General features: G+C 41.9%; 1 protein-coding gene across 2 annotated transcripts in view; it reads left to right on the top strand.

Moving 5' to 3' along the window:
- arih1 (ariadne ubiquitin-conjugating enzyme E2 binding protein homolog 1 (Drosophila)) overlaps positions 1-8,334 on the top strand; it is a 28,515-nt gene extending 20,181 nt beyond the window's left edge. The window contains exons 12-14 of one of the 2 annotated variants that reach the window (XM_029751965.1): positions 2,346-2,621; positions 3,053-3,165; positions 7,369-8,334. In XM_029751965.1, coding sequence (XP_029607825.1) covers positions 2,346-2,621; positions 3,053-3,165; positions 7,369-7,453 — 474 coding nt within the window. In that variant the 3' untranslated portion in view covers positions 7,454-8,334. The remainder of the gene's footprint in view (positions 1-2,345; positions 2,622-3,052; positions 3,166-7,368) is intronic. The other variant, XM_029751966.1, reaches the window with a different exon arrangement.
- The last annotated feature ends 6,485 nt before the right edge of the window (positions 8,335-14,819 follow it).

Genomic DNA, 14,819 nt, shown 5'->3' with positions numbered 1-14,819 from the left:
GGCTGTAGTGGGCGGTAGGCTGTAGTCACTGTTGTAGTGGGCGGTAGGCTGTAGTGGGCGGTAGGCACTGTTGTAGTGGGCGGTAGTCACTGTTGTAGTGGGCGGTAGTCACTGTTGTAGTGGGCGGTAGGCACTGTTGTAGTGGGCGGTAGGCACTGTTGTAGTGGGCGGTAGGCACTGTTGTAGTGGGCGGTAGGCACTGTTGTAGTGGGCGGTAGGCTGTAGTGGGCGGTAGGCTGTAGTGGGCGGTAGGCTGTAGTGGGCGGTAGGCTGTAGTCACTGTTGTAGTGGGCGGTAGGCTGTAGTCATCGTAATGTACTACTACTATTACTGTCACTGTTGTACTGCTGTTACTGTTGCACTATTACTGCTGTTACTGTTGTACTATTACTACTGTTGTACTATTACTACTGTTGTACTATTACTACTGTTGTACTATTACTACTACTACTGTTGTACTACTTTTACTGTTGTACTATATCTACTGTTACTGTTGTACTATTACTACTGTTACTGTTGTACTATTACTACTGTTACTGTTGTACTAAAACTACTATTACTGATGTACTACAACTATTACTTTTACTGTTTTACTACTACTACTGTTGTACTATTACTGCTACGGTATTACTACTATTACTGTTGAACTATTACTACTACTGTTGTACTATTACAACTACTACAGTATTACTACTACTACTGTTGTACTATTACTACTATTACTGTTGTACTACTACTACTACTACTACTACTACTACTACTACTACTACTACTGTTGTACTACTATTACTGTTGTACTACTACTACTACTATTACTGTACTATTACTACTATTACTGTTGTACTACTACTATTACTGTTGTACTACTACTACTACTACTACTACTACTACTACTACTACTACTACTACTACTACTGTTGTACTATTACTGTTGTACTACTGTTACTGTTGTACTATTACTACTACTGTTACTGTACTATTACTACTATTACTGTTGTACTACTACTACTGTTACTGTTGTACTACTGTTACTGTTGTACTACTGTTACTGCTGTACTATTACTACTATTACTGTTGTACTATTACTTTTACTGTTGTACTACTACTACTGTTGTACTACTACTGTTACTGTTGTACTATTACTGTTACTGTTGTACTATTACTGTTAGTGTTGTACTACTGTTAGTGTTGTACTACTGTTAGTGTTGTACTATTACTACTACTGTTGTACTGTTACTACTACTGTTACACTTTTGTACTATTACTACTATTACTGTTTCTATTACTGTTGTACTACTATTACTGTTACTTTTGTACTATTACTACTATTACTGTTGTACTACTGTTACTGTTGTACTACTACTGTTGTACTACTACTGTTGTACTATTACTACTGTTACTGTTGTACTACTACTACTACTACTGTTGTACTACTACTACTACTACTGTTACTGTTACTGTTGTACTACTGTTACTGTTGTACTACTGTTACTGTTGCTAATTAAGTGAAGGAGTTACAGCGCTTCCTGTTCTACTGTAATTAAGTGAAGGAGTTACAGCGCTTCCTGTTCTACTGTAATTAAGTGAAGGAGTTACAGCGCTTCCTGTTCTACTGTAATTAAGTGAAGGAGTTACAGCGCTTCCTGTTCTACTGTAATTAAGTGAAGGCGTTACAGCGCTTCCTGTTCTACTGTAATTCAGTGGAGTTACAGCGCTACCTGTTCTACTGTAATTAAGTGAAGGCGTTACAGCGCTTCCTGTTCTACTGTAATTAAGTGAAGGCGTTACAGCGCTTCCTGTTCTGCTGTAATTCAGTGGAGTTACAGCGCTACCTGTTCTACTGTAATTAAGTGAAGGCGTGTGCGTTACAGCGCTACCTGTTCTACTGTAATTAAGTGAAGGCGTTACAGCGCTTCCTGTTCTACTGTAATTAAGTGAAGGCGTGTGCGTTACAGCGCTCCAGAGCGATGTTACAGCGCTTCCTGTTCTACTGTAATTAAGTGAAGGCGTGTGCGTTACAGCGCTTCCTGTTCTACGGTAATTAAGTGAAGAAGTTACAGCGCTTCCTGTTCTACGGTAATTAAGTGAAGGAGTTACAGCGCTTCCTGTTCTACTGTAATTAAGTGAAGGCGTTACAGCGCTTCCTGTTCTACTGTAGTTAAGTGAAGGAATTACAGCGCTTCCTGTTCTACTGTAATTAAGTGAAGGAATTACAGCGCTTCCTGTTCTACTGTAATTAAGTGAAGGTGTTACAGCGCTTCCTGTTCTACTGTAATTAAGTGAAGGCGTTACTGTTCTACTGTAATTAAGTGAAGGCGTTACTGTTCTACTGTAATTAAGTGAAGGCGTGTGCGTTACAGCGCTCCAGGGCGATGTTACAGCGCTACCTGTTCTACTGCAACCGTTACATGAACCATATGCAGTCGCTGCGCTTCGAGCACAAGCTGTACGCCGGGGTCAAGGCCAAGATGGAGGAAATGCAGCAGCACAACATGTCCTGGATCGAGGTGCAGTTCCTGAAGAAGGCCGTGGACGTGCTGTGTCAGTGTCGCTCCACGCTCATGTTCACCTACGTCTTCGCCTTCTACCTGAAGAAGAACAACCAGTCCATCATCTTTGAGGTACAGTATGGCGTTAACCCTTAACCCAGGGTTTCCCAAAACTCTGTCCCCGGGACACCAAGGGGTGAACTTTTTTTGGGGGGGGGGTTTGACCTAGTACTACACAGCTGATTTAAAAAAAAAAAACTAATCATCAAGCTTTGATCATTTGTATCAGCTGTGTAGTGTATGGGATAAAAACAAAATGTGCACCTCTTGGGGTCCAGAGAACTGAGTTTGGGAAACGCTGCCCAAACCCTTCTACCTCAAGAAGAACAACCAGTCCATCTTTGATGTAAGGGGAGGGGAAGGAATCTAGCCCCGGGTCCAGCCCTGGTGGCGAGCCGGGTCCGCCCCCAGCCCTGGTGGCGAGCCGGGTCCGCCCCCAGCCCTGGTGGCGAGGCTGAACGCTCGCTAACTGACTGAGACTGACCTTATTGTTATGTCATCAGAACAACCAGGCAGACCTGGAGAACTGCACAGAGACGTTGTCGGGATACCTGGAGAGGGACATCTCCCAGGATTCCTTGCAGGATATCAAGCAAAAAGTACAAGATAAATACAGGTGGGTGGAAGCTTTTACCTCATTTCTGTGTTCTAGAGATATTGTTCGATATACACTGAGTATTCAAAACATTAGGAACACCTTCCTGATACTGAGTTGCACCCAGAACAGCCTCAATTCTTTGGGGAATGGACTCTACAAGGTGTTGAAAGCGTTGAAAATGTTGACTTCAATGCTTCCCACAGTTGTCAAGTTGGCTGGATGTCCTTTGGGTTGTGGACCATTCTTGATACACACGGGAAACTGTTGAGTGTGAAAAACCCAGCAGCGTTGCAGTTCTTGAAACAAACCAGTGCGTTTGGCACCTACTACCATACCCCCCCGTTCAAAGGCACTTCAATCTTCTGTCTTGCCACATTCACCCTCTGAATGGCAGACAAACACAATCCATGTCTCAATTGTATCGAGGCTTAAAAATCCTTCTTTAACCCATTTCCTCCCCTTCATCTACACTGATTTGAAGTGGATTTAACAGGTGACATATCAATAAGGGACCTCTGGATTCACCTGGTCTGTCATGGAAAGGTGTTCTGAATGTTTGGTGTACTCCTGCTGTGTATAATCTCTCCTGTCTGTGTAGGTACTGTATAGAGGTCGACCGATTATGATTTTTCAATGCCGATTATTGGAGGACCAAAAAAACCCGATGCCGATTAATCGGACGTTTTTATTTTTATTTATTTTTTTATTATTTTTATTTTTGTAATAATGACAATTACAACAATACTGAATGAACACTTATTTTAACTTAATACATCAATAAAATCAATTTAGCTTCAAATAAAAAATGAAACATGTTCAATTTGGTTTAAATAATGTAAAAAAGTGTTGGAGAAGAAAGTAAAAGTGCAATATGTGCCATGTAAAAAAGCTAACGTTTAAGTTCCTTGCTCAGAACATGAGAACATATGAAAGCTGGTGGTTCCTTTTAACATGAGTCTTCAATATTCCCAGGTAAGATGTTTTAGGTTGTAGTTATTATAGGAATTATAGGACTATTTCTGTCTATACCATTTGTATTTCATATACCTTTGACTATTGGATGTTCTTATAGGCACTTTAGTATTGCCAGTGTCACAGTATAGCTTCCGTCCCTCTCCTCGCTCCTACCTGGGCTCAAACCAGGAACACATCGACAACAGCCACCCTCGAAGCAGCGTTACCCATGCAGAGCAAGGGGAACAACTACTCCAAGTCTCAGAGCGAGTGACGTTTGAAACGCTATTAGCGTGCACCCGGCTAACTAGCTAGCCATTTCACATCGGTTACACCAGCCTAATCTCGGGAGTTGATAGGCTTGAAGTCATAAACAGCGCAATGCTTGAAGCATTGTGAAGAGCTGCTGGCAAAACGCACGAAAGTGCTGTCTGAATGAATGCTTACGAGCCTGCTGCTGCCTACCACCGCTCAGACTGCTCTATCCAATCATAGACTCAATTACAACATAATAACACACAGAAATACGAGCCTTTGGTCATTAATATGGTCGAATCCGGAAACTATCATCTCGAAAACAAAACGTTATTCCTGTTAAATTGCACAATCTTCAATGTTATGACATAATTACGTAAAATTCTGGCAAATTAGTTCGCAACGAGCCAGGCGGCCCAAACTGTTGCATATACCCTGACTCTGTTTGCAAGAGAAGTGACACACTTTCCCTAGTTAAAAGAAATTCATGTTAGCAGGCAATATTAACTAAATATGCAGGTTTAAAAATATATACTTGTGTATTGATCTTAAGAAAGGCATTGATGTTTATGGTTGGAGCAACGTGTACCTAAGCGATTATGTGCAACGCAGGACAGGCTAGATAAACTAGTAATATCATCAACCATGTGTAGTTAACTAGTGATTATGATTGATTGATTGTTTTTTATAAGATAAGTTTAATGCTAGCTAGCAACTTACCTTAGCTTCTTACTGCATTCGCGTAACAGGCAGACTCCTCGTGGAGTGCAATGTAAAGCAGGTGGTTAGAGCGTTGGACTAGTTAACCGTAAGGTTGCAAGATTGAATCCCTGAGCTGACAAGGTAAAAATCTGTCGTTCTGCCCCTGAACAAGGCAGTTAACCCACCGTTCTTAGGCTTTCATTGTAAATACGAATGTGTTCTTTACTGACTTATCTAGTTATATATTTTTTTAGACCTTTATTTATCTTAAAAATTAAATTTAAAAAATCGGCGTCCAAAAATACCGATTTTCCGATTTGTTACGAAAACTTGAAATCGGCCCAAATTAATCGGCCATTCCGATTAATCGGTCGACCTCTAGTACTGTACTACATCTCTCTCCTGTCTGTGTAGATACTGTACTACCTCTCTCTCTCCTGTCTGTGTAGATACTGTACCTCCTCTCTCTCCTGTCTGTGTAGATACTGTACCACCTCTCTCTCTCCTGTCTGTGTAGATACTGTACCACCTCTCTCTCTCTCCTGTCTGTGTAGATACTGTACCACCGCCTCTCTCTCTCCTGTCTGTGTAGATACTGTACCTCCTCTCTCTCTCTCTCTCTCCTGTCTGTGTAGATACTGTACCTCCTCTCTCTCCTGTCTGTGTAGATACTGTACCTCCTCTCTCTCCTGTCTGTGTAGATACTGTACCACCTCCTCTCTCTCCTGTCTGTGTAGATACTGTACCACCTCCTCTCTCTCCTGTCTGTGTAGATACTGTACCTCCTCTCTCTCCTGTCTGTGTAGATACTGTACCTCCTCTCTCTCTCCTGTCTGTGTAGATACTGTACCTCCTCTCTCTCTCCTGTCTGTGTAGATACTGTACCTCCTCTCTCTCTCTCCTGTCTGTGTAGATACTGTACCTCCTCTCTCTCCTGTCTGTGTAGATACTGTTATACCTCCTCTCTCTCCTGTCTGTGTAGATACTGTACCTCCTCTCTCCTGTCTGTGTAGATACTGTACCTCCTCTCTCCTGTCTGTGTAGATACTGTACCACCTCTCGCTCTCTCTCCTGTCTGTGTAGATACTGTACCACCTCTCTCTCTCTCCTGTCTGTGTAGATACTGTACCACCTCTCTCTCTCTCTCTCCTGTCTGTGTAGATACTGTACCTCCTCTCTCTCTCTCTCCTGTCTGTGTAGATACTGTACCTCCTCTCTCTCTCTCTCCTGTCTGTGTAGATACTGTACCTCCTCTCTCCTGTCTGTGTAGATACTGTACCTCCTCTCTCCTGTCTGTGTAGATACTGTACTACCTCCTCTCTCTCCTGTCTGTGTAGATACTGTACTACCTCCTCTCTCCTGTCTGTGTAGATACTGTGTATCTCTCTTTCCTGTCTGTGTAGATACTGTACCTCCTCTCTCTCCTGTCTGTGTAGATACTGTACCTCCTCTCTCTCCTGTCTGTGTAGATACTGTACCTCCTCTTTCTCCTGTCTGTGTAGATACTGTACCTCCTCTCTCTCCTGTCTGTGTAGATACTGTACCTCCTCTCTCTCCTGTCTGTGTAGATACTGTACCTCCTCTCTCTCCTGTCTGTGTAGATACTGTACCACCTCTCTCTCTCTCCTGTCTGTGTAGATACTGTACCACCTCTCTCTCTCCTGTCTGTGTAGATACTGTACCTCCTCTCTCTCTCTCCTGTCTGTGTAGATACTGTACCTCCTCTCTCTCCTGTCTGTATAGATACTGTACCTCCTCTCTCTCCTGTCTGTGTAGATACTGTACCTCCTCTCTCTCCTGTCTGTGTAGATACTGTACCTCCTCTCTCTCCTGTCTGTGTAGATACTGTACCTCCTCTCTCTCCTGTCTGTGTAGATACTGTACCTCCTCTCTCTCTCCTGTCTGTGTAGATACTGTACCTCATCTCTCTCTCTCCTGTCTGTGTAGATACTGTACCTCATCTCTCTCTCTCCTGTCTGTGTAGATACTGTACCTCCTCTCTCTCTCTCCTGTCTGTGTAGATACTGTACCTCCTCTCTCTCTCTCCTGTCTGTGTAGATACTGTACTACCTCCTCTCTCTCCTGTCTGTGTAGATACTGTACTACCTCCTCTCTCTCCTGTCTGTGTAGATACTGTACTACCTCCTCTCTCTCCTGTCTGTGTAGATACTGTACTACCTCCTCTCTCTCCTGTCTGTGTAGATACTGTACTACCTCCTCTCTCTCCTGTCTGTGTAGATACTGTACTACCTCCTCTCTCTCCTGTCTGTGTAGATACTGTACTACCTCCTCTCTCTCCTGTCTGTGTAGATACTGTGAGAGCCGACGGAGGGTGCTGCTACAACACGTTCATGAAGGCTATGAAAAGGACCAATGGGAGTACATAGAGGATTAAGAAGGACCAATGGGAGTACATAGAGGGTTAAGAAGGACCAATGGGAGTACATTGGCCTCTCCTCATGGACCGTCTCTCTAGAGAATATTTGTTCTTAGTCCGTGAGGAGAGGATATCTGTGTTCTGTAAGCGTTTCTCTTCTACTGTCTCTACCCCTCTCCACACCATCTCTGAGTATCTCTTCTCTTTCTTCTACCTTCTCCGCACCATGGACCATCTCCTAGTTTAGAGAATCTCTCCTGGGACACCACCCACTACTACAGCCCACTTCCCTCCCTGGTTGAATGGAAACTTTCAAAGTAAATCATCAATAAGAGGTAGAGTGAGAAGACTGACCATTCGAGATCGATTTGTGGTTCCCAGCCCCATCCCTGGTTGGCCTGTGTTAACTGAACTGCAGCAGACTTCATAAGAATGACTGCCAAAAAAGGGGCATAGATCACATCGAGAATCAGCTAGAACAGCTGCTGCACATAGATCTGGAACATCTAGAACAGCTGCTGCACATAGATCTGGAACAGCTAGAACAGCTGCTGCACATAGATCTGGAACATCTAGAACAGCTGCTGCACATAGATCTGGAACATCTAGAACAACTGTTGCACATAGAGCTGGAACATCTAGAACAGCTGCTGCACATAGATCTGGAACATCTAGAACAACTGTTGCACATAGAGCTGGAACATCTAGAACAGCTGCTGCAGTTAAGTCTGAAGATGACACCAAACTGGCCGTCTTTTAAAACCCAATCCTTTTTGCCCCCAGTTGTTTGGCAAATTAGGACTCGTTCTCGACCCCAAATGCTTATGTGTTGAAACAATTATTAAAAAAGTATAATTAAAATGATATGTTTGATTTTAATAAATGGAAACATAACGTTATTACTGGGAGTGTTGTGTGAGTCAGTAGAATTGAACTAACTCTCAACTGAAATTGTTTTATATGAATTTACAACAGGAGTGTATTTTATACTGTAGTATTCAAAATCCTGTTAACTTTCCCCCAAATTCACAGGTTTTTCAGAAATCCTGGTTGGAAGATTCCCGGTATCAGGAGGGAATAAGCAGAAATCTGGGATCTTCCGACCAGGATTTCTTGACCTTAATTTGCAGTGTGTTCGATCAGCCTTGAATGAGATCTCTAAAGCCTCGTTCACACTGCAGACCTTAATGCTCAAATCAGTTTTTTTTTCCTTCTCCAAATCAGGTTTTAGAATACTGATTGTCCAAACAGCAAGTTACAACTGATCAAATCAGGTGTGTGTGTGTGTGTGTGACATGGTTACGCTAGTTGTCATAGTAACGACAGGTGTGTGTGTGACATGGCTACGCAAGTTGTCATAGTAACGACAGGTGTGTAGGCTGATTTTAGTGGGGGGGTGTTTGTGCTTCGATGACAACAAATGCCTGCCATGGACATTTCCCCGTTGCTTTGAATGCCCAAAACCATAGTGGAAGTACACTTGTAGATGAACCAACTTGGGAAAAAACAAGTCCTTTTTTAGCTAGCCACAGCAGTCTGCTAGCTAGCTAGGTGTTTAGATGAACCAACTTCAAAAACGAGTCCTTTTATGGCTAGCCGCGGCGGTCAACTAGCTAGTTCCGTCCCCCGTCCCCCAGTAAAGGGCTAGCCGCGGCAGCCAGCCAGCCAGCCACGGCAGCCAGCCAGCTAGCCACGGCAGCCAGCGAGCTAGCTAGCCACAGCAGTCAGCCGGCTAGCTAGGTAGGTGTTTAGTTCACTATTTGGTTTGTAAACAATTAACAAGCTAGTTAGCTAGAACATGTTCTTGGCCAAAACACACAATACCAGTCAAAAGTTTGGACACCTACTCATTCCAGGGTTTTTATTTATTTTTACTATTTTGTAGGATAATATTGAAGACATTAAAACTATGAAATAACACACATGGAATCATGTAGTAACCAAAAAAGTGTAACAAATCTAAATAATGACTCTTAAAAACCACTTGAGGGCAAATAAATCAGACAAGTCACATGGCCAAGTTGGTTTGCAATGTGGCTGCAGGAAAAATAACATATGCACATTTATTTTTGAGTCACTGCCAATGTGAGCAAGGCTTTACAATCTTCCAGAATGGGTGAAATTATGTTCAGATTCGTTCATACAAGATGAATACTAGTGGTCTTTTGGGCTTCAAATTTACTTGTATATTGTGATGTAACTACAACCTATAGAAAGTATTAATTCCCCTTATTTGTTACAGCCTGAAATCAAAATTGATTTAAAAAAAATAATAATAATCTTCTCAACCATCTATACACAATATCCCATAATGACAAGTTGAAAACATGTTTGTACAATTCTTTCAAATTTAAATACAGAAATATCTAATTTACATAAGTATTCACAACCCTGAGTGAATACATGTTAGAATCACCTTTTAACAGTGATTACAGCTGTGAGTCTTTCTGGGTAAGTATCTAAGAACTTTGCACACCTGGATTGTACAATATTTGCCCTTTTTAAAAATATATATTATTCTTCAAGCTCTCAAATTGGTGCTTGATCATTGCTAGATCTTACCATTTTCAAGTCTTGCCGCAGATTTAAGACAAACTGTAACTCGCCCACTCAGGAACATTCACTGTCTTCTTAGTAAGGAACTCCAGTGTAGATTTGGCCTTGTGGTTTTAGGTTGTTGTTCTGCTGAAAGGTGAATTCCTCTCCCAGTGTCTGGTGGAAAGCAGACTGAACCAGGTTTTCCTCTAGCTTAGCTCTGTGTTTATTTATTTTATCCTGAAAAACTCCCCAGTCCTTAACGATTACAAGCATACCCATAACATGATGCAGCCACCACAATGCTTGAAAATATGAAGAGTGGTACTCAGTAATGTTTGTATGGATTTGCCCCAAACAACACTTTGTTTGGGACGAAAGTTGTAGTTGTGACTTGTAAGGTGTGTCAAGCTTTTGTTTTGTTCCTCTGGTGATGAATCAATGATATGGATTTTCCTTCGTAGAGAAAAATCCTATTTCGTTTAGGCTGTCCGTCTGTCTTGCAGGTGCAACTATAGCCGTCTGTGAGACCAACAGGTTCCACGTCCCAAATTACATTTCCCTATATAGTGCACTACTTTTGACCAGAGCTAATGCACTATGTAGGGAATAGGGATTAATTTGGGATGTATTCTTCTGTTATCATCACCATGTCTGTATGCTTGCTTGTTCTCTAACAACATTTCAACTTAATATTCAAAGTAACATGAAAGCAGCTACTTTCATTTGATAGAAGCTTCCTGCCAAAAAACTTTTCTACATTTTTTCTTCTTCTTAATGCTATTAAAATTGTATTTCTTATTTACAAAGTTAGTGTATAAATTGTGGAAGAGATTAGTTGTTCGTTTTTGAAGAAAAACAAATATTAAAGTGCAAAATTATTATTATTTTTTTGTCTTTCACACTCAGCACTTTAAGGAAATATGAACCCTAGAAATATAAATTATTGCATAACACACCTTTACTAGGGGGGAGGAGCATTATAATAACACACCTTTACTAGGGGGGAGGAGGAGCATTATAATAACACAACTTTACTAGGGGGAGGAGCATTATAATAACACACCTTTACTAGGGGGGAGGAGCATTATAATAACACCTTTACTAGGGGGGAGGAGCATTATAATAACACCTTTACTAGGGGGAGGAGGAGCATTATAATAACACACCTTTACTAGGGGGGAGGAGGAGCATTATAATAACACACCTTTACTAGGGGGGAGGAGCATTATAATAACATACCTTTACTAGGGGGAGAAGCATTATAATAACACACCTTTACTAGGGGGAGGAGCATTATAATAACACACCTTTACTAGGGGGGAGGAGCATTATAATAACCCACCTTTACTAGGGGGAGGAGGAGCATTATAATAACACACCTTTACTATGGGGAGGAGCATTATAATAACACACCTTTACTAGGAGGAGGAGGAGCATTATAATAACACACCTTTACTAGGGGGGAGGAGCATTATAATAACACACCTTTACTAGGGGGGAGGAGCATTATAATAACACACCTTTACTAGGGGGAGGAGCATTATAATAACACACCTTTACTAGGGGGAGGAGCGTTATAATAACACACCTTTACTAGGGGGGAGGAGCATTATAATAACACACATTTACTAGGGGGGAGGAGCATTATAATAACACACCTTTACTAGGGGGGAGGAGCATTATAATAACACACCTTTACTAGGGGGAGGAGCATTATAATAACACACCTTTACTAGGGGGGGAGGAGTATTATAATAACACACCTTTACTAGGGGGGAGGAGCATTATAATAACACACCTTTACTAGGGGGAGGAGCATTATAATAACACACATTTACTAGGGGGAGGAGCATTATAATAACACACCTTTACTAGGGGGGGAGGAGCATTATAATAACACACCTTTACTAGGGGGGAGGAGCATTATAATAACACACCTTTACTAGGGGGGAGGAGCATTATAATAACACACCTTTACTAGGGGGGAGGAGCATTATAATAACACACCTTTACTGGGGGGAGGAGCATTATAATAACACACCTTTACTAGGGGGGAGGAGCATTATAATAACACACCTTTACTGGGGGGGAGGAGCATTATAATAACACACCTTTACTAGGGGGATGAGCATTATAATAACACACCTTTACTAGGGGGCAGAGGAGCATTATAATAACACACCTTTACTAGGGGGGAGGAGCATTATAATAACACACCTTTACTAGGGGAGGAGCATTATAATTACACACCTTTACTAGGGGGAGGAGCATTCTAATAACACACCTTTACTAGGGGGGAGGAGCATTATAATAACACACATTTACTAGGGGGAGGAGCATTATAATAACACACCTTTACTAGGGGGGAGGTGCATTATTATAACACACCTTTACTAGGGGGAGGAGCATTATAATAACACACCTTTACTAGGAGGAGGAGGAGCATTATAATAACACACCTTTACTAGGGGGGAGGAGCATTATAATAACACACCTTTACTAGGGGGGAGGAGCTTTATAATAACACACCTTTACTAGGGGGAGGAGCATTATAATAACACACCTTTACTAGGGGGAGGAGCATTATAATAACACACCTTTACTAGGGGGGGGAGGAGCATTATAATAACACACCTTTACTAGGGGGGGAGGAGGAGCATTATAATAACACACCTTTACTAGGGGGGGAGGAGGAGTATTATAATAACACACCTTTACTAGGGGGGAGGAGCATTATAATAACACACCTTTACTAGGGGGAGGAGCATTATAATAACACACCTTTACTAGGGGGGGGGGAGCATTATAATAACACACCTTTACTAGGGGGAGGAGCATTATAATAACACACCTTTACTAGGGGGGAGGAGCATTATAATAACACACCTTTACTAGGGGGAGGAGCATTATAATAACACACCTTTACTAGGGGGAGGAGCGTTATAATAACACACCTTTACTAGGGGGGAGGAGCATTATAATAACACACATTTACTAGGGGGGAGGAGCATTATAATAACACACCTTTACTAGGGGGGAGGAGCATTATAATAACACACCTTTACTAGGGGGAGGAGCATTATAATAACACACCTTTACTAGGGGGGAGGAGTATTATAATAACACACCTTTACTAGGGGGGAGGAGCATTATAATAACACACCTTTACTAGGGGGAGGAGCATTATAATAACACACATTTACTAGGGGGAGGAGCATTATAATAACACACCTTTACTAGGGGGGGAGGAGCATTATAATAACACACCTTTACTAGGGGGGAGGAGCATTATAATAACACACCTTTACTAGGGGGGAGGAGCATTATAATAACACACCTTTACTAGGGGGGAGGAGCATTATAATAACACACCTTTACTGGGGGGAGGAGCATTATAATAACACACCTTTACTAGGGGGGAGGAGCATTATAATAACACACCTTTACTGGGGGGGAGGAGCATTATAATAACACACCTTTACTAGGGGGATGAGCATTATAATAACACACCTTTACTAGGAGGAGGAGGAGCATTATAATAACACACCTTTACTAGGGGGGAGGAGCATTATAATAACACACCTTTACTAGGGGGGAGGAGCATTATAATAACATACCTTTACTAGGGGGAGAAGCATTATAATAACACACCTTTACTAGGGGGAGGAGCATTATAATAACACACCTTTACTAGGGGGGAGGAGCATTATAATAACCCACCTTTACTAGGGGGAGGAGGAGCATTATAATAACACACCTTTACTATGGGGAGGAGCATTATAATAACACACCTTTACTAGGAGGAGGAGGAGCATTATAATAACACACCTTTACTAGGGGGGAGGAGCATTATAATAACACACCTTTACTAGGGGGGAGGAGCATTATAATAACACACCTTTACTAGGGGGAGGAGCATTATAATAACACACCTTTACTAGGGGGAGGAGCGTTATAATAACACACCTTTACTAGGGGGGAGGAGCATTATAATAACACACATTTACTAGGGGGGAGGAGCATTATAATAACACACCTTTACTAGGGGGGAGGAGCATTATAATAACACACCTTTACTAGGGGGAGGAGCATTATAATAACACACCTTTACTAGGGGGGGAGGAGTATTATAATAACACACCTTTACTAGGGGGGAGGAGCATTATAATAACACACCTTTACTAGGGGGAGGAGCATTATAATAACACACATTTACTAGGGGGAGGAGCATTATAATAACACACCTTTACTAGGGGGGGAGGAGCATTATAATAACACACCTTTACTAGGGGGAGGAGCATTATAATAACACACCTTTACTAGGGGGGAGGAGCATTATAATAACACACCTTTACTAGGGGGGAGGAGCATTATAATAACACACCTTTACTGGGGGGAGGAGCATTATAATAACACACCTTTACTAGGGGGGAGGAGCATTATAATAACACACCTTTACTGGGGGGGAGGAGCATTATAATAACACACCTTTACTAGGGGGATGAGCATTATAATAACACACCTTTACTAGGGGGCAGAGGAGCATTATAATAACACACCTTTACTAGGGGGGAGGAGCATTATAATAACACACCTTTACTAGGGGGAGGAGCATTATAATTACACACCTTTACTAGGGGGAGGAGCATTCTAATAACACACCTTTACTAGGGGGGAGGAGCATTATAATAACACACATTTACTAGGGGGGAGGAGCATTATAATAACACACCTTTACTAGGGGGGAGGTGCATTATTATAACACACCTTTACTAGGGGGAGGAGCATTATAATAACACACCTTTACTAGGAGGAGGAGGAGCATTATAATAACACACCTTTACTA

This window comes from Salmo trutta, chromosome 4, assembly GCF_901001165.1.
Source record: "Salmo trutta chromosome 4, fSalTru1.1, whole genome shotgun sequence".
Lineage (NCBI taxonomy): Eukaryota > Metazoa > Chordata > Actinopteri > Salmoniformes > Salmonidae > Salmo > Salmo trutta.
Note: the sequence above shows the minus strand (reverse complement) of the source record. Positions and strands in the feature narration are given on the sequence as shown.